General features: G+C 43.5%; 2 protein-coding genes across 3 annotated transcripts; one reads left to right on the top strand and one right to left on the bottom strand.

Moving 5' to 3' along the window:
* Positions 1-3,058: 3,058 nt before the first annotated feature.
* Positions 3,059-18,664, bottom strand: LOC310699898 (serine protease inhibitor Kazal-type 6-like). 2 transcript variants are annotated; one of them, XM_083488574.1, is made up of 4 exons: positions 18,420-18,663; positions 17,422-17,450; positions 16,742-16,851; positions 15,788-15,999 (listed from the first exon to the last, which is right to left on the bottom strand). In XM_083488574.1, exons 1-4 carry the CDS (start codon positions 18,565-18,567, stop codon positions 15,954-15,956), a joined length of 333 nt encoding a protein of 110 aa, XP_083344700.1. In that variant the 5' UTR covers positions 18,568-18,663; the 3' UTR covers positions 15,788-15,953. The 2 variants fall into 2 exon arrangements, with proteins under 2 accessions (XP_083344701.1, XP_083344700.1); XM_083488575.1 differs by lacking the exons at positions 15,788-15,999; positions 16,742-16,851 and adding an exon at positions 3,059-3,269 and having other exon boundaries at positions 18,420-18,664.
* Positions 6,855-13,457, top strand: LOC310699885 (double-headed protease inhibitor, submandibular gland-like). The gene is made up of 8 exons (XM_083488552.1): positions 6,855-6,970; positions 7,258-7,292; positions 8,476-8,603; positions 9,431-9,479; positions 10,898-11,019; positions 11,496-11,550; positions 12,030-12,145; positions 13,313-13,457. The coding sequence occupies exons 1-8, from the start codon at positions 6,925-6,927 to the stop codon at positions 13,356-13,358; spliced, it is 597 nt and encodes a 198-aa protein (XP_083344678.1). The 5' UTR covers positions 6,855-6,924; the 3' UTR covers positions 13,359-13,457.
* Positions 18,665-23,139: the final 4,475 nt, after the last annotated feature.

A 23,139-nucleotide genomic window follows, 5' to 3' on the forward strand; every position in this document is an offset into this window, starting at 1 on the left:
TTTGAGGGTCTGTGTAGGGTTTAGGGCTTTAACCTCAGGAAGAAAAGCATTTTTGTCCAGTGTGATATTCTATCCTTTCCGAGAAAGTGTCACTCACAGTAGCATACATGTCAGGAGATTTGAGCAAGTGGGGGAAAGCAGAGAGGGAGAGAAAGAGAGATAACACATGGCCATGGACGTTTAGAAAAATAATTCAGGAGTTACTGCCAGGCAAATGTGAAGGCATGTTGGACAACAGACATAGAACAAACACTTTTTGGGAGACCGTTTCTTCAGAGAAACAAGAAGGTGATGTATTTGGGATAGTAGGATGAGGCCTAGCTTGAGGTAGACATAGCACTGGGGTGGGCAATTTGGCCTGGAAAACTTGAGACCAACGTAACAGGAAGTTCTAAATTCCCAATTCCATACAGCTCTTAGAGAGACCTCAGAAAGTCTCTGTCCAGGAAATTGAGGCTGTGTACACATTACTATTTAGTATGGCTCTAGTATTCTTCATAACTGGTGTGTGAAGCTGAGTATGCATGACATTAGTCCAATCCATATGTATCCTGTAATATCTTGAGACATAAGACTCTTTCTCTTGAAATAGGCTTCCACCTGATTTGAAAAGCAAGCTGTGGTTAAGCTGAAATGTGTGCATTTCAGACATACATTGCATGTTCAGGTGACAGCTTCACTGAATAGGAGTTTAGGGGAGAGTTTCTGTTGTGAGGAAACCAAACAACTAATGTGTATCCCCTCCCCCTCTCTGGTGTGTACAGCAACATAAAATTGTGACTTGAAATGCAGCAGGAAGAAACAACCTCACTGCATTGCAAGCCACTAACTAATACCTAGCCTAAATGTTATAAAATGCATATTTTCCGTTCCCCATCTCCGCTCCCTTCCCCCATATATATGTGTGTGTGTGTGTGTGTGTGTGTGTGTGTGTGTGTGTGTGTGAAGATCAACAGCCTTATCACTTTCTTCTACTCTTTCTCAAACGTTTGTTGGGGTTCTCAAACGTTTGTTGGGGTACTCTCCAAAGAATTAGAGAGCTGGAGCTCTTCTTGGAAGCAACAGAGCACCAAGGAGGAGACAGGGGACTCCCCTGAGAAGGAGGCTAGTTCACCAACACAGGAGCCAGATATATGGAGAAACCTGACTCAAAGGAAGCCCAGGGTACGCTCTGATTGTTTAGAAATACACAATCGCTTTGAGGTCCTCTCCCCTAGCATGGAAGACGAAGAGCAGACTCCATTTGAGGATCTCTCCCTCATTACAGTCGATCAGGTATATGAATACGAGCAGCAAAGTCAGTCCTCAGGGAATGTGCAGGCGACCTTGGAATGGACAGCTCACGGAAGAACCCCGACTAAACCTAAGAGGAGGCATGTAGTGGTGATAGGGGATTCCCTACTGAGGGGAACAGTAGAGATGAGTAGAGATGGATCAATATGTCAGTTTAGGTTTCTGTCATTTTCTTATTTCTGCAGTTGAAATATACTGCAGTCGCAAAGTGATTTCATGCTCTTTATTCAGCTCATAGTGGTGAGGAGGAATGAATGAAAGTCCCCTCACAGTATCTGCTTTATATACATTATTTACACAATGGGCTGCACATGATTGGCTAATTCCGGAATTCTACTGTAAGCCAATCAGGTTGTGGATTCACTTCTATCTGGAGCAGGATTGGGTGGTTCCTGCCAACCAATCATACTGCTGCATTGTTCTAGGACCAATCAGACTGCTGCATTCTAAATCCTATTGTTCTAGGACCAATCAGACTGCTGCAATTTGGATCCTATTCAACTCAGTACATAACAGCAGTCTTAAATCTAGTGCCTCATATTACTTAATCAATCTGTCATTTTCATTAAAAAATGCCAACATTTTTGTGCACACTCCCCCCCAACTTTGATTGTATTGTTTTTCTAATATAAAAAATTTTGCACAGTTTTTTAAAGCTGCAAAACTGCATCACAAAAGTTAAAGACGTGGAATTTGAAGGATAGCTTTGTTTCAGTTTGTGTATTGGTTTGTGAAGTGTGAATTAGGTAATTTTGCATTAAAATGTGAACTAATCTGAAATCCTGCCCCCACCTGGCACCATGATAGGTGAATGAGGCAAGTTAATTATTGCTGTATATCTTTGCTGCAGCACCACATATTGTAAAATATTCTCCTTTTTAAAATGTCATTTTATGTCAGATTTTTTTTGTTTAAGTTGAGTTGAGACTTAGCAATTCCAAAATCCACATTACGGATTTATTTATTTTTCTTAGGGGCCAATATGTCTACCGTTAATATATACTATTAAAAGCAGGGATTTGTACTATAAAGTACAAATTGAAATAGTAAAGTACTATAAAGTACAAATTGAAAAGGTGAGCACAGCTACTTTGTAGGCAGCCCAGAATTAGTAAAATATTTGAAAGAAATGCTACAATGAATCCTTCTTCCATTTTCACAGATATTTCGCAGACATATTGGCCCATAAGAAAAAATAAATAAATCCCTGGTGGGGCAATAATACAGTTATTGCAAAGGTAATAATGACCTAATACAGGTGTGGCCCTGATGTGGATTTTGGAATTGCTAAGTCTCAACTCAACTTAAACAAAAACAAAAAACATAAAATGACATTTTTAAAACGAGAATATTTTACAAAGTGGTGCTGCAGCAAAGATATACAGCAGTAATTAACTTGCCTTATTCACCTACCACGGTGCCAGGTGCGGGTGGGATTTCAGGTTAGTTCACATTTTAATGCAAAATTTGTACTTTATAAGTGAAATGTATACTCACATATGGGATGCGGGTGGCACTGAGGGTTAAACCACAGAGCCTAGGACTTGCTGATCAGAAGGTCGGTGATTCGAATCCCTGCGACGGGGTGAGCTCCCGTTGCTCGGTCCCTGCTCCTGCCAACCTAGCAGTTCGAAAGCACGTCAAAGTGCAAGTAGATAAATAGGTACTGCTCTGGCGGGAAGGTAAATGGCTTTTCCGTGTGCTACTCTGGTTCGCCAGAAGCGGCTTAGTCATGTTGGCCCCATGACCCGTAAGCTGTACGCCGGCTCCCTCAGCCAGTAAAGCGAGATGAGTGTCGCAACCCCAGAGTCGGTCACGACTGGACCTAATGGTCAGGGGTCCCTTTACCTTTACCTTTATACTCACATATATGCATTGCAGAAAATACACTTGTTGTCATAGGTGATGCCGTCAGAGCCACAATGGGGATTAAGCTCCTTAGTGCATGCTCCTTTGGGATACCCATGACAATATTCCTGCAGAAAAAGTAAATGACACTGTTGAATTATTCGCTCCTTGACATTTAGACTGCAACGGGAATTCCATAGTGACCAATGTGACATTTGTAAGCTTCTTTGCATCGTATTATTTTGTTTGGCACTGGAGAATTGGCACTCTGACCCGTTAGTTCAGATATGTTTCCTCTCCATTTTTCCATCATTGTATATGCTGTGTAATTCCCTTGTATTTCAGGTTGGGCTGCTTCTGCATCCTTAGAGCAACTGTACTTTTTTTGTTGAAAGAAAACATAACAGTTTCCTGAAGCAATCAGCATAAATATCAAATCCTTTCTCTCACACATTCTCAAACAAACCACTATTGTCAGACACCTTCTTTCCAGCTGCCACTCACTTCCGTAGTTCCAACATTTCCTTATCCTTTCTCCTGCTCCTTCACATGAGAAAACTAGCTTTGGTCACTATGGTGGGTTCAGTGTATTTTTCATATCAGGCCTCTTGCAGGTGCTTCTACTCACTGAAGTCCTATTGATGAAATGGTAGGTAGACCCAGAGAACAATGAGTGAAACCACATGCCTCTTTGCCTTTTCAGGATAGCCACATGTGAAAGAGCAAGGGTTAGTTTTGCTGCAGTGGTGTAGCTTTGCAGAGGAGAAGGGGCAAATGTGTTTGGCGGAAGACAGGAAGACCAGCAGTAGGCAGAGGAAGAGCCAATGACAGCCAAAGCCAACTAAGTCTGGTCCACTGATCCTTCCTGCTGAGTTCTAAAAGGGCAACAATGAGCCTAAGGAGGAGAAAGTTGACAGGCTATGGACCCTCTGTGGACTGGTTTTGCTACCTGAGGCAAAGTGGGAAGGTGCCGCAGTGCCATCCTCACCAAAGCCTCCCATACTATGGTCCCAAAACTGCTGTGGCCATCTCACAATGCGCTCCATGAGATCTCATGAGATATCTGTGACATATTGCCGCCATTTCACCACTAGCAGCACCACTGCTTAGGCTTCCTGCACCCAAGGCAGCTACCTCAGCTCGCCTCATCGGTGGGCCGGCCCTGAGCGTAAGGCAGCTTCCTGTGTTACTATGCATTTTGAGTGCTTGAAAAATGTCTTTCCCTCACAAAAGCAGCACTTACTTGCGTTTGCTAGGAAGCTCCCTTATCCAGTCAGACTGCTGGTCCATCTAGCTCAGTACTGTGCTCTTTGTGTGGCAATGCCTCTTGTGTGTTTAAATCTAGAGTCTTTTCCTACCTGGAGATGTCATGAATTGAAATGGGGACCTCTGGCATTCAAAACAAGTCCTCTGCTATGAGGGAGCTATGGCCCATCATTGAGACTGAGTTGTATCCAACAAAGTGGTCCCATTAGCTCAAGTACTTCTGTTTGCGGGATTTCCTCTCCTTTCCCATTCCCTCCAAATCCAAAAATCTTTTTTCTGTGTTTCAACCCACCTTCCAGTGATGATTTTGGAGGGGCACAGAGGAAGAGGAAGGTGAGAGAAAGTTCCATAGATCACATGGAAATCCTTGTGCGAATACAACCCTTGAATACACATTCATCTCTGGATTCCTTCAACAACTGAGCAATGAATTCTTACCAAAAGCCTGGTTCTTTTAACCATCGATTACAATTTTCTTCTTTCTCCATATAAAAGCCTCTAGTCAGCTGTAATACTTTGCTGAACTTTGGGCAGGAGAGGAGACATCAGCAGCCCTGGCAACCAAGATTGTAATAGGATTAGACCAGTGTTTCCCAACCTTTTTTGGGCAAAGGCACACTTGTTTCATGAAAAAAATCTCGAGGCACACCACCATTACAGCCCCGTGACGTCAGCGCGCAGCGTCACGCCGGGAGGGACATGAATTGCTAGCAAATTACATAATCACCTCCTTGAGGGCTGGCTCATCTTCTCCGAAGGCAGAACCCCATTAATTAACAGCACAGACTCACACCATAGCCAAGACGAGGGGGGAAAACCTCAGTCATGCACATGTGGGGGCTAAATGAGGACGAAGACCGGGCAGAGAGCAGGGTTCAAATCACCCCACCTGGCCAGGACAATCCCTGGGTGCTCCCTTGGGCCACTCGCCTGACCCACCTCGCAGGGCTGTTGTTGCGAGGATAACACGGGGAGAACCACGCGCGCCCCCGGGAGCTCCTTGGAGGAGAAAGCGCGCGATGAATGCAATGCACGAAATTTATGAGAGGCGACCAGGTTTTGCAGGTGAGGGGCCCCTGCCAGCCTCCGCTTCCAACACCCGGCGCAACGACGACGAAGTTTCCCCCCGGGCTCGGCTCGGGGAGCAGCGCTGCTCCCCCCGGCTCCCCTTCGCCCTCCCGGCTCTCTCTGCCGCCCACTGGGGACCCCCCTCACCTGCCAAGTCCGGAGCGCCGGTGGAAGTTGCATGCATGCATGCAGGGCGCCTCGTTGCCATTGCATTGCACTGCACTCCATGCAACGCCTACACGCATGCATTGCCTTGCACGCCTGCCAAGGGGTCTCCCCGCGGTCCGATGCGTCCCCTCCGGCGCGGATGCAGCATTGCAAAAATAACCCCCCCCCGACGCAGCCCTACCTGGGGGGCAGCCTCCGCCGCTCCGCCTCCGTGGGGATCCCCGGGCTCCATCCTGCTGCCCGATCTCCGCGGGGGCGCAGGCAGGCTGCGCGGGGTCTGCGCGGAAGAGCCCCTGCCTGCCCGGCCGCCGCCGCTGCGCTCATTCCATGGCCGGGAGAAGAGTGCTTCAAACAAAACGCCCGGCCCGCCAGGTCACGCGGGGAAACGTAGTTTGTGCACCCCGCGCAGGCGCGGAGCCCAAGGGCGAGGGGACTACGGATCCCGGCAGCCCCCGCGCCGGGGATGGAGGGGGAGAGGCCGGGTGCAGGGATGGAGGGACGGGTGGGCGAGCGAGTGAGTGAGTGGCAGCCGCCAAGCCTTGGCCGAGAGCCAGGAAGGGCCTCCCCGGAGGAGGAGGAGGAGGAGGGAGGCGCAGAGCGGGAGGGAGGGAGGGAGGGAACCCCAGGGGTCATCTAGTGACGGCGCCCCAATCGAAAATTTGACTTTAAAAAAAAAAAATCTTTCGGATTTTTTTATTTTTCCCGCGGCACACCAGGCAACATCTCGCGGCACACTAGTGTGCCGCGGAACAGTGGTTGGGAAACACTGGATTAGACAATATGTTCTTATCACTGTTGTGCTCATTGCACTGATAAAGAGAAAAGTTTACCTCAGAAACCATTTTTCTAACAGTGAATTCTCCCTGCTCCCAGAAGATTTCATTTCATTGGGAAAAGACTTATGAATGGCTTCAGAACAAATGCCCCACTCCAGTTGCTTTTCTCTTAAAAGATAAAGTAAATAAAGGAACTGTACATCTTATCTTGGTGGCAGGAAAAGCAAATATGAACAGTAAATTAGGTGAGAAGACCATTCTACCTTCTGCCTTCATCTTGTCCTGATTCTTTGGGTGTGGAAAGAATCCCCCCAGACTGCCAACTCCTTATGTTATGAAACTGTCCTTAGAGTGCCAAGTCTTTCACAATGAAGAAATCTAAAGTAAACTCCTGTGCATATATATAGAGGTGCTTGCACGTGTCCATCTGATATCCTACTGGTAAAGTTGTTCTACAAGACAATCATCTCATCTGAACATTGGTGCATTCAGTGCTCAGTGAAGAATGGGTGCATTTGTGGTTGTTGCTCTGGCACTTTGGTGCCTCACAGGTGAGTTATGCAGAAAGAGTGAGAGAGACACAGAGAGAGAGTATTACTGCTGACATTCTGAAAAAGTCTTCTATATTGCTCAGATGACTGGCCTGATATGGAAGAAAATATTTAGTTTAAGAGGGAATTTTGGCAGGTGCAGCCTGCCATGAAAGGGTAGAAGAAAGCTAAGGTGTCCCACTGAAATTCCCTTACTTACAAATCCATAAAAAGTACTCTTTAGAGATTTCCTTCTGAATTTTTGAGAGCTCAGATATGGCATCCATGTGTTTTTGGTCTCCTTTCAGGAGTCTTCGGGGACGAAGACATTCAGGCAAACACGGTGAGTAATGCCGTATTATCCTTACAGCTTCTGCAGTTGGTTGTGTAATACAGATAAAACTGTAATTGCAAGTTGGCAGATGGAGAAGAATTTGAACTGTGTTCCTCAAGTGTAAGTGGGAAATGCTGGTGTTCTCACTGCTCCTTGTCAACAACAAAGCAGACACATAAACACACATACAGCAGTTCTCCAGTGCAATTATAGTGAAGGAGAGCTGTGGAAGAGCACAGTTATTAGCAGCGATATGACCACTCATTTCAGTGGGATGTGAGACCTTCTCTCTGAGTAATGCTTCATTTTTGTGATTGCTGGGGTTGGGGAAGGGCAGGAGGAAGCCAGTGTGGTGTAGTGGTTAAGAGCGGTTGTCTCGTAATCTGGGAAACCGGGTTCGCGTCTCCGCTCCTCCACACGCAGCTGCTGGGTGACCTTGGGCCAGTCACACTTCTTTGAAGTCTCTCAGCCCCACTCACCTCACAGAGTGTTTGTTGTGCGGGAGGAAGGGAAAGGAGAATGTTAGCCGCTTTGAGACTCCTGAAGGGGAGTGAAAGGCGGGATATCAAATCCAAACTCCTCCTCCTCTTCTTCTTCTTCTTCTTCTTCTTCTTCTTCTTCTTCTTCTTCTTCTTCTGCACTAGCAAGACCAATCCATTGCTCTCCCCCATTCAAAATGCTTTGGGAACAGGGAAGACATTTTATTTACACACAGGACTCGGCTATACGGCTGCCAACAAAACGTTTTAAGTGTGTTGTAAAGCGCATTATGCAAATGTGATACTAGATGGTGATGGTGAGTTATGGCAAATTCAATATATTTTTCAAAACATTTTTTAAAAAAGCATTTTCACTGCGTTTTTTTAAACATGTGTCTAGATTCCACCACAGAATTGTCTGGCTATTCTATATATTCCAAGTTTCAGTTTTTATATGGTGCCTTTTGTACAATGATGCCCTAGGCAAGTCCACACTTGAGAAATTTATTCAACAATTTTTCCTTGGTTCAGTCTTCTGCATGCTTCCTCCTTGTGAATAACGGGGAATGTAAAAAGGAAAGGTAGATTCATAAGGTACCCTCTTTTCTCCTGTGTATTGGTTATAAACTTTAAAGGATGAAAGCATTGAAAAGTTATATAAAGGAAAACCGTTGTGTAGACATATAATGTTTGTTGTTGTTTTCTTTTTATAGTTGGATTGCAGCCAACACCTCCAGGCAACTGGTAACGGACTAATAAGCTGCACAAGGATTTATTTTCCAGTCTGTGGTACAGATGGCAACACTTATGCCAATGAATGTGAACTGTGTCGCCATAACCAGTAAGTAGCGCAGATGCAGAAGATTCTTTGCTGGGCAACAGACCGTGGCTACCATTAGTTATAATGATGTCTCACCCAATTTGTTTTATCTGTCCCTTTCCCATCCCACCCCACTTCCAAGATGGGGACATGTCTTACATGGGACCATTCCCATTTTACCACTATTCCCCTGTGGTTAGCCAGAGACTGAGAGATTATTTCTGGGCCAAGGTAACCAGCTAGGCTTCAGTCCTCAGTGATCTCTGTGTAAATCCAGTGTGCTTACAACATGACATTAAACTTACTCTCTACTCTCTGCCATTCAGTTCATATTTTAATGTACTTCCAGCTAATTTGTACACCCCAAAAAAATATGTGATCCAAAACACAGATATTGTTCAAAACATATGTACAAACATCTGTATATTAAAAATAATGTACATAAAATATGAATATTGCTAAAAATAACATATACAAATGCGCATTGGGCAACATGGCATACAAAAATGTATTAGGATAAAATGCATGCAAAAAGGAATTCCATAAGATTTTTTATTTACTTAGTTTTTTAAAAACTCAAACAGATGTGGAAATGGGGTGAATTAAGCATAAGACTGGAAAGATGAGGAACTGAAGAAGAAAGCACTGGATTTATCCATCCATATGCCACATATATTTTACTTCATCACTTTGACTGTCAGCAGGGTACATAGCAGAACTAGCTCAATGGGGCATTTGCCTGTGACTTGCAAGGTCTATTAGTGCCAACGAATGTTTATTATTTGTATTATTAGCCCAGAATACAGGAAATTGATTGCTAACGTTCCCTAAATTCTTCTCTTATTTAGGGAAAAAACCAAACTTGTTGGTAAGAAGCATGTTGGAGAATGTCCAAAGGTAGGTATAAAGAGTTTTGTGGTGAGAAATTGAACCTGCAGAACCAAACAGGCAAAATTGTCGTGTGATTTGGAGGGAATTGAAATGTCTTAAGCTTATGAATCACTTTTCATCTCAAAATAATCTATAGATAACTGTAAAATATAATACATATCAAAACGAAATAATTAAAAGTAACTCCTGGTACAGTGGTACCTCTTTTTCGAATGTTATCCATTCCTGAAGACAGTTCGAGTTTTGAAATGTTCAAAAACTGAGGGCGGTCTCCAAATTTAATAGAGAAAATTGAGAAAAATACAGCGGTACCTCAGTGGAAGCTGTTCGAATTCTGAGGCATGTTCAGAAACGGATGCATTTACTTCCAGGTTTTCAGCATTCGAAAACCAAAACGTTTGTCACTGGAGACATTCAAAAACTGAGGTGCCACTGTACAAGGTAATCAGACTATAAAGACAACCCCTGCAGTCCTTAACCACCAAAGACAGAAACAGACACACACACACACACACACACACACACACCCGTCTGCAAAGAAAAACAACACTCCAAACACGCTTGTGTACTTGTGCAACATGAGCCTCCTTTGTTGCCACCCAGAGCCATAGCTACGGTGTTTGTGTGTGGAGCCATTTTTTTTTTGCCCTGGGTGAAGCCCCCAGAGGAGCAGCACTGAGGCTCCCAGCCTGTGGGTGTGCAAAATGTGCATGGGGTTTTTTTTGGGGGGGGGGGGTTGGGTTGTTGTTTTTTGCCAAACTGGGTCTTTGACCTGGGAGAAGCCTAGTTTTACCCCTGTTGCCACCCTCTTCCTGATAACTGCCAGAGGGGCACATAGAGAAGAGTCTTGATGCTGACCTCAGGGCATGGGCAGGCTAATATGGGGAAAGGTGTTCCATAACGTGTACCATATTAGGGCCCTGAGCTATATAAGTCTTCATAGGTTAAAACCAGCACCTTGAAATGGGCCTGAGAATAAATGGTTATTAGCTTCTGGGAATAATGGGATCAAGCCTCATTTACAATTTGCTGCCCCAGAGAACTAGGCAGCACTAGACTGAATGTGCTCAAGTTACAGGAAGATAGGTTTTAGTGGGAAATTGGAAGAAACTACTTGATGGTAATGGCAGCGCAACAATGAATGAATTACTGAGAAGGCTGGAAGGCTGGAGGCCTTCAAGAAGAAGCCAGACAGGTTGAGGATGCTCTAGCCCTGGATTTCCCCTGCCCCCAAAACCCCCTGCCCCTATGATTCTAGGGACAACCACAAGCCGCCTTTATACAGAGAAGAAAATACAGCTAAATAGCTTCTTTTTCCATGTTTAGAATTTAAAAAAACAAAACAAAACTGGAAAAATGAATGTCAGAGGTAATTATATGGAAGATTGCTGGGTACAAAAAAATGCTACATGTTTATTTTATAGATGGATTGCAGTGAATTCATGCAAGCGAAAGGAGTCATGGCCTGCCACAAAATGGCTAAACCAGTCTGCGGAACAGATGACAACACTTATGTCAGTAAATGTGATCTTTGTCGTCAAAACCTGTAAGTAATGTGGATACTGAACATTTCCCCCCAGGCAACGGACAATGACTATCATTCTTTATAATGATATCTCATTATATTTATTGTATTTGGTCCTTTGCCACCCTACCTTCTTTCCAAGCTTCCATAGGGGCTTACATGAGACCAACCTCACTGTCCAATGATTGGTTATCTAGAGAATGATAAATGATGATTGGCGCAATGCAATCCAATAACCACCAACGCTAATTAGGGATATGAAACCAGGCCTACATGCTGTGGATAAAGTGAAACTGGCTCCTTAGCAGGAGTCCCAATAACTTTGTGTAGCAGGAGGACAAAGGATCTGCAACAGATGAAGGAGCTCAAGGATACAAATTGTAGAGCCAGCTCAGTCAAGCTTTGTCTGTAGCAGTTCTGAAGAGCTAAACATAGTTTGTTTTAATAATGTGAACTACAAGAAAGAATTTGTCAACTTTTCTCTCTTTCTTACGCAGGGAATCCAACAAGAATGTGGCTGTGAAGTATGGAGGTCAATGTATTCAGATTCAGGTAAGCAGCATGACTGTGTTATTCTAGATATCGGGAGTGGCAGGTATCAATCCCTCTCTTAACAGAACTGGAAGCAAAAAAACCCTTCATTTTTGAAGTTGTGGAATTTTTTATAAGGTATCAAGAGTGAAAGAAGGCATAAACTTAGTATGTTTAGACAGAATTGGGCAAAGTTTATTGAATACTGAAATAACAAAGAGCATGCTTCATTTGAACCAAAATATTTATTTGAGTTAATATAATGCATATAAAATTATGACTGTTGTGTTTCCTATTTCTTCATTTTTTTGGTTTTTGTTTCTTTGTTGCAAATATGTATGACTTTACAAAATTGAATACAAATTGCACTTTAAAAAAGAAGTTATGTTGAACTGGTGAGCAAATGTAAAAGTTTGGTGGGTACATCACTATTTCTTTTGTAAAGTGGAACTTAGTTTTATTTAACAGGTGACAGATTAAGAATCCCTTTCTTTTTGCAGGACTATTGTAAGAACTTTAGCCCAAATGATCTCATGTGCCCATTGAATTATATGGCTCACTGCGGTTCCGATGGAAAGAACTATAGCAACCAGTGTGATTTCTGCATTCATGCCCTGTACGTATAGAAATAATAATTATTTTTTGATAGAAAAATAACTAAAGTGATGATAACATGATAGAAGAGAAAGATATACAGGTTGTGAATGTGATCCATGTGGGATGCACGTTCGCAGCCCGCAGCATTCGCAACCCGCGTCTGCGCACGCGTGAGTTGTGATTTGGAGCTTCTGTGTATGCGCGACCGCCGTAACCCGGAAGTAACCCGTTCTGGTACTTCTGAGTTTCAGCGGTCTGTAACCCCAAAAAAGGCAACCTGAAGTGGCTGTAACCCAAGGTATGACTGTATTCAAAACCTCTAAGCTGTTCCGTATCTACTTATGATGACACTGGGAAAGTTTTGGTAGGATGAGAAGTAAGCCATCCTACATATATCCTTACTGTGTTTTTGCATTTTGTTGGAAGCTTCCCAGAGGGGCTGGGGTAACCAACTCGGATGTGCAAGGTAACAACAACGGTAACAACAATGCCAAGAATTCTCCAGAGCTGGGATATAGTCACATATCCAGATTCCTTGATTCACTTTTGTCAGTTGAAAGGGTTACAAATATGGTCTCATAATCATGCTTCCATCCAGACTATACTTTGAAGTTTTTTCCTGTCAAGCAACTATGACATCACCCATACCACTTTAAACTATGGTTTCTCCTAAGGAATCCTGGGAAGTGTAGTCTGCTGTTTGCAGCTGAGAGTTGTTAGGAAACTCTATTCCCCTTACAGAAATACAATTCCCAGAGTTCCATGGAATAAGGAATTCACTGGGAATTGTAGCTCTCTGAAGGGAATAGGGGTTTTCTCAGGACCTTTAACAAAGTACACTTCTGCATAGTGCAGATGTTGCTGAAGTAAGGTATTCCGAAACAACGCTGCTCATATTGACAGTTCCAGTTGCAATGTCTGTTGTGTTTATTTAGATGGGATGATTTTACTAGTCAGAATTCTGACTGATTTTCTGTGGTGAATGTGGCTTACATTAGGAACCAAAATGTTCCTTTTTTGCATAGTGGGAAGCAGTTCTAGGGGATAAGATGGAGTGCAAGTCATTGCATTTCTCAAACTAAGAGCTGTTCTTTAAAAAAACAACCCAAAACCTTATATAACTTTGTTTTATGATTCTAGTTATCCACAATAATAATTTTAATATATGTTACCCTTTTCTTTCCAGGAAGAGCAAAGGGGCTCTGCTGCTCCAAAATTTTGGAATGTGCTGAGAACTTGACAGATTTCCAAGAGACCTCTTTGCCTTATACTCTAATAGCAAATGTTGCAAAAGAAGGTCTGATTTGCCATTAAAGATTTCTAACCTGCAACGATGTAGTGTTCTGATCTCTCCTATAATGTCTCGTTTTGCGCCATGGAATGTATTGCTTTTTTGGTTGTTCTCTCTTTCAATACCCGGCTCATGTATATTTGAGGGTCTGTGTAGGGTTTAGGGCTTTAACCTCAGGAAGAAAAGCATTTTTGTCCAGTGTAATATTCTATTCTTTCTGAGAAAGTGTCACTCACAGTAGCATACATGTCAGGAGATTTGAGCAAGTGGGGGAAAGCAGAGAGGGAGAGAAAGAGATAACACACGGCCATGGATGTTGAGAACAATAATTCAGGAGTTACTGCCAGGCAACTGTGAACAACAAATGTGGACAACAGACATAGAACAAATACTTTTTGGGAGACTGTTTCTTCAGAGAAACAAGAAAATGATGTATTTGAGATAGTAGGATGAGGCCTAGCATGAGGTAGAGATAGCACTGCGGTGGGCAATTTGGCCTGGAAAACTTGAGACCAACGCAAGTTCTATATTCCCAATTCCATACAGCTCTTAGAGAGACCTCAGAAAGTCTCTCTCTGTCCAGGAAATTGAGGCTGTGTACACATTACTATTTAGTATGGCTCTAGTATTCTTCATGACTGGTGTGTGAAGCTGAGTATGCATGACATTAGTCCAATCCATATGTATCCTGTAATATCTTGAGACATAAGGCTCTTTCTCTTGAAATAGGCTTCCACCTGATTTGAAAAGTAACCTGTGGTTAAGCTGAAGTGTGTGCATTTCTGACCAGTGGCGTCGCAACAGGGTGGGGGTGAGGGCGGTACACCCCGGTTCCGTGCCTGCAGGGGTGACAAGAAGTCACCCCGCGGAGGCTCATGGCGGCGTGAGCAGCTGTCTTCTCTGCGGTGGCTCCCCGTCCATGGAATGCTCTCTCCAGGGAAGTTTGCCTGGCCCCTTCATTTAGACACCTTTAGGCGCCAGGCAAAAATGTTCCTTTTTAACCAGGCCTTTGTTTGAGCTTATTGACATCCAACACCCTTTCAGACTGTGGTGTGTTGTTTTTTTTTGGGGGGGGGAGGTGTTAATTGGGTTATTGCTTTTAGTTTGATTTTATATGTTGTGGTCTTGTTGTGAACCACCCTGAGACCTCTAGGTATAGGGCGCTGTATAAGTTGAATAAATAATAATAATAACAACCCTGGGCTGACTGTAAGTAAGAAGGTGGGAAGATGGGGGCTGTGAGTGCAGACTGAGGTTGGTGAGGCCGTGCCCTGCTTTCCTGAATAGACCAGCCTCCATTGCTCACTGGCATGCTTGGGCCATTTGTCTTCACCTTAGGGGGTTCCCCTTCACCTCAGATGTTCTGTACGTCCGAAAAACTCAGGATGCCCCCAAATCTGCTGGTTGAATATGTGTGCTGCCATTTTGGCTACACAATGATAGGCAGTAATATTAGCAATAAAAGATGGATAGTCCCCCTGGTGCACATGGAAAGACTGTTCTAAAAATGTTGTTCCTGCAAGTAGCTCAGGGGGACACATTTACTCTCACCCCTCCCAGTTCCAAGTTGACTCAGGGTGAGGTTCCCCTGGAGGGTTATCCACCAATCAGAACAGGGTAGAAGAGCACACACTACTGTCCCAACTTTATATGTGATTGAGTCCAACCCCCATTCAAAGGGGGAAGCCTATCAGCATCAGTGTCTTCCCATGAAGAATGCTTCTTGCTCATAGGTGTGTAGCAGCATGCCAGCAGTGGGAACTGGTTCCCACTGGAACTGATGGGGCAGAAAACAGGGAAACCAACAATTGATGGATCTGGAGCCAATCACAAGTGGAACCATCTGCTGGATGGTTGTAAATAAGAAGCCAGACAGGGGAAAGGAGGCTAAAGTTGGCACCATTCGCCCTAATGAATTGGTGGTCAATGAATACTAGGGAGAAGGGGTCTACCCTAGATGTCTCCCTAATGAGCTGGCTTTCTACCAGCAGGGAGGTAGTGTTTGTGTGTGTGTGTGTGTGTGTGTGTGCGTGCGCGCACACACACGCACGCACGCACGCATGTGCATGCATGCATGCTTGCATGAGCATAAATCATATCAACAGGCAATCTAACACTCTGAAGTGTTATAGTTCATGTTGAGTAAATTCAGCTGAGCATTTAGCTTTACTCTTTGTGTGTGTAATTATTAACAAACTTCCAAATATTATATTGTCCCCGAAATTCCATAAATATATTACCTTTCTGCATGGTGCTGAAAAGTGGGGGGCTAATTTTTTTTAAAAAAATTAGATAATAGGCTAAACAAACAGAACATAAATAAATATACTGAGAGATGTTTGTTCCAAGGGAACAATACAAGACTTATAATGCTGCTTAGCTTATTTACTGATTAATCAAATTAAGATCTTGCAAGATATTCACTAGCTGGCAATGCAAAGTATAAGAAGAAGGAAGAATATATTTCTTTGTGGTGATGGTATGAGTGCGGCATGAAGAGAAAGGGACATCTCCCTCCATAGATGTTCCTTAGTCTTTAGCATTTTCCAAGGTGCCTCAGTCTCAGTACTCTTCCATTTGCGCTGATGAAGGAAAGACAAAACCAGGAACTCAGTGAGATAATCCAAAAGATGCATGCTTCATCATTACTCCGTAAACAGAAATAATACAATGATGAGTAGAGATGGACCAATATGTCAGTTTGGGTTTCTCTCATTTTCTTATTTCTGAAGTCTTAAATCTAGTGCCTCATGTTACTGAATCAATCTGTGACATTCATAAAAATTGAGAGCATTTTTGTGCAAACTCCTGCCCCCTCAAAACTTTGTATTGTTTTCCCAATTTACACATTTTTGCAGTTTTCTTAAGCTGGAAACCTGCATCACAAAATTTACAGACGTGAATTTTAAAGGATAGCTTTGTTTCCGTTTGCGTATTGGTTTGTGAAATGTAAATTAGGTAATTTTGCATTAAAATGTGAACTAACCTGAAATACCACCCCCACCTGGCACCGTGATAGCTAAATAAGGCAAGTTAATTATTGCTGTATATATTTGCTGCAAAACCACTTTGTGAAATATTCTCCTTTTAAAAATGTCATTTTATGTCATTCCCCCCCCAACTGAGTTGACACTTCCAAAATCCACAATTAGGGCAACACCTGTATTAGGTCATTATTACCTTTGCAATAACTGTATTATTGCCACACCAGGGATTTATTAATTGTAGCATTTCCTTCAAATATTTTACAAATTTTGAGCTGCCTACAAAGTAGCTCTGCTCACTCTTTTCAATTTGTACTTTATAAGTGAAATGTATACTCACATATATGCATTGCAGAAAAGACACTTGTTGTCATAGGTGATGCCATCAGAGCCACAGTGGGGATTAAACTCCTTGGTGCATGCTCCTTTGGGATACCCACGACAATATTCCTGCAGAAAAAGTACCGGTAAATGACACTGTTGAATTATTCCCTCCTTGACATTTAGACTGCAAGGGGAATTCTATAGTGACCAATGTGACATTTGTAAGTTTCTTTGCATCTTATTTCATGTTTTAGCTCAGACTTCCTCAACCTTGGCCCTCCAGATGTTTTTGGCCTACAACTCACATGATCCCTAGCTAGCAGGACCAGTGGTCAGGGATGATGGGTTGTAGTCTCTAAACATCTGGAGGGCCGAGGCTGAGGAAGCCTGTTTTAGCTAATAGACTTTAACTCCAATTATTATTCAATTATTTGTTAACTGCCTTGAGCTCCACCTGCAAAAATTATAACAGAGTAGAACACAAGTCGCTTAAACACTTCCTCTGTTTTAAAAGCTATGACCAATGCAATGTGTCTTTATTCTTTTAGTGATTGCTTTGTGTTCTGTATGCGCATTACCTGTATTTTTTAACTCTATATCAAAATAAAATAAAAATCCATGAGGACTGCAGTATCACAAAGCTTAACTCTAAATAACTAAAGAGAAATAGCATAAAAATAGATAACTAGCACTCACTCGTTCATTTATTGCTTCAGTGGCAGCACCTAGAACCAAAACACCAAGAACATGAACATTATAAAGTCAATCCATATTTACGGTATTTATTATTTGTTTGTATGACTGAGAATACTGTGTTTAGGGATTTCCGGCACCTTTCCTGAAATCAATTCTGTGTCCAGGGCAGCGGTTTACCAGCTCCATCTGGTACGCAGGTTGAGACCCTACCTGCCCGCGGACTGTCTCGCCAAAGTGGTGCATGCTCTGGTTATCTCTCGCTTGGACTACTGCAATGTGCTCTGTGTGGGGCTACCTTTGAAGGTGACCCGGAAACTACAACTAATCCAGAACACGGCAGCTAGACTGGTGACTGGGAGCGGCCGCCGAGACCATATAACACCAGTCTTGAAAGACCTACATTGGCTCCCAGTACGTTTCTGAGCACAATTCAAAGTGTTGGTGCTGACCTTTAAAGCCTTAAACGGCCTTGGTCCAGTATATCTGAAGGAGCGGCTCCACCCCCATCGTTCTACCCGGAAACTGAGGTCCAGCGCCGAGGGCCTTCTGGCGGTTCCCTCCCTGCGAGAAGCCAAGTAACAGGGAACCAGGCAGAAGGCCTTCTCGGTAGTGGCACCTGCCCTGTGGAACACCCTCCCACCAGATGACAAAGAGAACAACAACTACCAGACTTTTAGAAGACATCTGAAGGCAGCCCTGTTTAGGGAAGCTTTTAATGTTTGATGCATTAGTGTATTTTAATATTTTGTTGGAAGCCGCCCAGAGTGGCTGGGGAAGCCCAGCAAGATGGGCAGGGTATCAATAAATTATTAGTATTAGCAGTAGTAGTAGTAGTAGTAGTAGTAGTAGCAGCAGCAGCAGCAGCAGCAGCATGTGGAAGCAACCTCGAAAACAACCATGCATCATTATGTTCCTTTCTGAGATGGAACATATAATGGGAGTCTCAAAATGCAAATCTCTCTAGAAGGGGAACCTTTACAATATGAAATATGACTCACCTGAGTACAAAAAGAAGACCATCAGAGTGAGGAGGAAAAAGCTGCCTGGCTTCATGGTTGTGCTGCTGGGTTTGGATCTGTTGACCTCTTGGTTCTCTTCCAAGCAGCAGAGGCTTCTCATGTCAGATCTAACCTCTCTCCCGTGCATATAAAGAAGTCTCAGTGGCCTTGATGATGAAATCTCCCAGTTTCAAGAATTTTTTACATTTGGAAATGTATTATTACAAAGGACTGTGGTGTCCTGTACCAACTTTCACACTTTCCTTTCAGTGCGCAACCGAGGATTATGCAAGAGACATTTGGTAACCAGCTTGGTAGTTTATTTTCTAGACCATAAGACATAGCAAAGATAAAATATTAAACACAGAAAGAAATTGAATAAAAATGAGCTAAAATACAATAACATGCTTAGTTCACTTTATAACAATCCATTGCTTTGGTTTCCAGAGATGAATGATATAATTTCACTGCTTCAGAAGTAAATAGAGCCCCATTCTTCATGCCAATCAACAACTCTGCTTTTTGGTGTGTTTTTTTGGAACTTTTTTAAATTAAAAAACACACACAACTGTTCCACTTTAAAAAGTGAGCTGGATACATGGTACTTGGTTCCTTGAGAAGTGTTTATTTTCAATGCCACAAATGAAGTAGCTGTGTGTAGATGTTGAAATGGGATCAAAAAAGGAGGCATGGAGGAACTATTGAGATCATACCCACAGGCCCCACTTCCAGCTACCATGTACTGTACTAATTTCCACTTCTGCCCATGGGCTCATATGCACACACCTCAACATTTACAGGCTCTGGACATACCATTTGTACTGTTCAAAACTGGAGAGGGTTTTGAGAAGAAGAGCCCTGTCAAGAGGTATAATCTAAAACAAACACAAACCTAGAGGGAAATTGACTAGAGAGCTGCTAGTATGCAGGGGCGAACGGAGGCGTTGTGACACCCAGGGCGGGGTGTCGCTACATTGGGCGCATGTGCGGTGTCACTACATATGATGCATGTGCTGTACGTAGTGACACCGCACATGCCTTGTACATAGCAGTTTGCAGCTGGCCCGTACACATGCGGCTGAGGTGGTGCGATGGCTGCTTGCACCACCCTGCCCAGGCTGGGGTGGCAGGGCAAGCACCCTGTAGGGGGCCTTCTTGTCACCCTCCTGGATGTGGAACCCAGGGCGAGCCGCCTGTCAGAATCTCGACTCGGCCAAGCTGATAAAGCTCATCTTCCGGCCGAGCCTTCGAAATCACCTCCGATGAATAATTAATGACCTGAGCCTTTGATGAGGCTTCCAGGCACGTTCCGATTCCGCAGAGAATCAAAGCAGCACGCGGAAGTGATGAGATTTATGGCTACATCGCTATGCTTTATTTCTTACTACGCAGACAGCAAAGAAATATACATCCTCTCTCTATGAAAGCAGAGACCAACTGAAACAAAGGAACAAAGGAAACAGAGAAACCAGTACGTCACATCCGTCTCCCTTCTCCCATGAGACTTCCAGCAGTCTGGAAGGTCTCTGGAATGCAAACAGAGTCCTGTGACTCTAAGCAGCTGCTCAGTGGCAAACAGAAACTAACACCGCCCCCCGTTGCAACACCACTGCTAGTATGCTGGATGGAGATGCCATGTTGGTGTGGACTATTCATGGGTGGCTGATAAGCAAAGGCATGTGGGATGGAGAGAGGTGCTGGGATGGTTGGGAAGGAGATGAGGCAGAATTCATGTTTCCAGACTGCCTTACAACTGTAAAAAAGACTCATCTGATCTGTATTTCTGGAGCATGCTGGTTGCATTTTCCTTCTTTTGAAAAGTATCAGTTGTTTTGCAAGATCTTTGCATACCACTGTGCTCTCAATAGAATGAATATGCAACTTCAGATAGAATTTCCAAGGAAAAATGAGGAGAATATGCTGGGGCAATACTTTCATCATAATAAATATGGTTTACTAAGAACATAAGAATAGGCCTGTTGGATTGTCCCTGTGGCCTATCTGTCCCAGCATCCTGTTCTCACAGTGTACCTACAGATGCCTATGGAAGCCTGCAAGCAGGGCCTGGGGGCAACAGCAATTGCTTTTTCCCCAGTAACTTGTATTCAGAAGCAAATTGCCTCAAACAACGTAAATCCAATATGCCCCTGCCATACATTCATTGTTTGTTTTCTCCTGTCAATCAGATCTTGCTTTCTTGGTGCATGCTTTTCACACCTGTGGTTTCAAAACTATTGGATAGAATAAGTGTGCTTGATGTATATAATGTGCTTGGATTGCTTCCTAGGACAACCTTTACCATATCTATTTTATATCTTACATGCTGAACCAATAAGGCTCTTCCTCCCCCCCCCCCCCCGTACTAAGATGTTGGGAAAGCTGTTCTTTCGTATTGCCCTGTGGTCAAAAGGGTCTCATCATTTGTGAAACCGTTTTGTTTGTACCTCTTTTCTTGTGACTTGCAACAGCAATGTCATCATTGCACCATGAGCTGCAAAAGATGCACATGGCAAATGTATGCATAGCTTCTGAAACTTTGGTCCATCAGGTGGTGTTGCATGTGGGATCCCAGATGTGCAAGATTGCACCTGCTTGTCTTCTTTCTTTCTTTCTTTCTTTCTTTCTTTCTTTCTTTCTTTCTTTCTTTCTTTCTTTCTTTCTTTCTCACAAAGAAGCTTCATCTGGAGGGCAAATCTTAAAGATGGTGGGTGCTGTTGCTGGATCAAGGTGTGTGTGTGTGTATTCTTAAGTTTTCCTGTTAGTGAACCTAACAGACAAAATGATCCCTCCTCTTTCCCCCTGCACACTTTGCAACCCCCCCCCCCGCCAACCTACTCCCTGGCAAGTTTCACAGGTGCAGAGGGTGCGGGAGGCCTCATTCTGCAAGCACAAGCCCTTGGATGAATCCTGCCTAAAGCCCAGTGTTTTTGCCTTGATCAGGTTGAGAATTTGGGTTCCAGATGAATCCTTGTGAGTACTCCACTGACCACAAGTGTTTCAAACACTTTAGTCACATGCATGCACACAGACGTATATGCATTGGTTTGTTTTGCATACCAAATCTTCTCCCTCATGTTACTATTGGCTTAGGAAACTTTCATATTTTGAGGTAGGTGTTTAAAAAAGTGTCCACATATGCACTGCCCCAGGAGATATTAACACAGCAGATGTGCTCAGCTTGTTAGCAAATGGCTGGCCCGTACAATGGCTAGACAGCTTGTAACAGTTTCTCAAGAAAAACAACAATTGATAGGTTACTTCCAGATGACTTTTTTTTTTGCTGAGTGTTCATCCTGCACAAGTCCCATCCGCACCGTACAGGGGTGCCAACTTGAATGAAATATTGGGGGGGGGGGTAAGCGCTGACCCGCATAATCAGTCACATGATGCAGTGCACAGAAACCATTTGAATGGCAATGCCCATTAACTTTGGTGAGGCCCTGGCCCCTCCAATATTTTATCGGGCCCTAGGAGTTGGCTCCTATGGTACCATACAGTTAAAGCACATGGCTTCCCCCAAGGAATCCTGGGAAAGCATAGTTAATCCCTCAAAGAGATACAGTTCCCAGCACTCTTAATTAACTACATTTCTAGAAAAAAACGCACTGGTTTTTTCACACTTTCCCACGTGTTTTTCATCATTTTCTATACTGCAAGAAGTCCAGGGGGTTGTTTTTTGTTTTCATTTTGTTTCAAAACAAATTTGTTGGCGAGAGTTCTATATCCACTGTAATGGCAAAACTGCTTGGTTTCTTGGTTTCACAGTCCCCCAAAACTCTCAACTCCAGCTTTTCACCTTCTCACTATTTGTGAGTTGAGGGAGAGGCCCCACCCACCTCCCATTTCCCACCAAACCCCTTGATCCCTTTTAATGGCTCATTAAAAGCTTCCTTGATTAGTTTTTAGCACTTGCTAGATTCAGGGATTCGAGGAGTCTGGCAACCAGCTTAACACTCCAAACTCATAACAATATTGGCAGAAGCTCTTATGTGAAGGAGCAGGTGGAAGGGTAAGAAAGTGTTGACTTTATGGAAATGGGTGGAGGCTGGGGGAAAAAGTGACTGACCATAGGGGTGTGTTTGTGAACGTGTGTGGGAAAGAATTTGCTGCATGGTGATTGATTCTGGAAGCTGTCATGTTTTCCTCCAATTGAAAAGCACAGTAGCTCTAAGCATACAGAGGCAGCCGAGCCTGAAATACAAGGGAATTACACAGCATATACAATGATGGGAACACGCAAAGCAAACACACCTGAACCAACCGGTCCGTATGCCAGCTCTCTGGTGCCAAAGTCTACAAAATGGTTCATTAATGAACTGTATAAATAAAATGAGATTATGTATTTGTCAAATACCAGTTAAACCTTTGTTCTTCCAAGAGTCACCTTGGAATGAAGCTAAATTTGCAGGGACAAGGAAGAGTATAGATCACATTTGTTTTTGTGTGGAGAAATCTTTAAAATAATATTGAAAAAATCATTCCTATCAGCTTATTACGTAGGAAGAAATTTAATTTATCTATGCTACCTTTGTGAGTAAGCCAGCAATGCAGAAAGAATACATCTTCTCCCCACCCCCAGCCTCTTGGCCAATGGGGAGAGGGGCAAGCTATGCCTGAAGTTTCTGGAGTCAGGCTGGGAAAAAGAGGTCACTGGAAACAACATCTCTAAGGGTCTGATAATGCTGGTGGTTCTCCTAAAAATGGAGAGCAGTGAATTTCA

This window comes from Podarcis liolepis (assembly GCF_965112155.1).
Source record: "Podarcis liolepis genome assembly, chromosome: 2".
In the NCBI taxonomy this organism is placed as follows: Eukaryota; Metazoa; Chordata; class Lepidosauria; order Squamata; family Lacertidae; genus Podarcis; species Podarcis liolepis.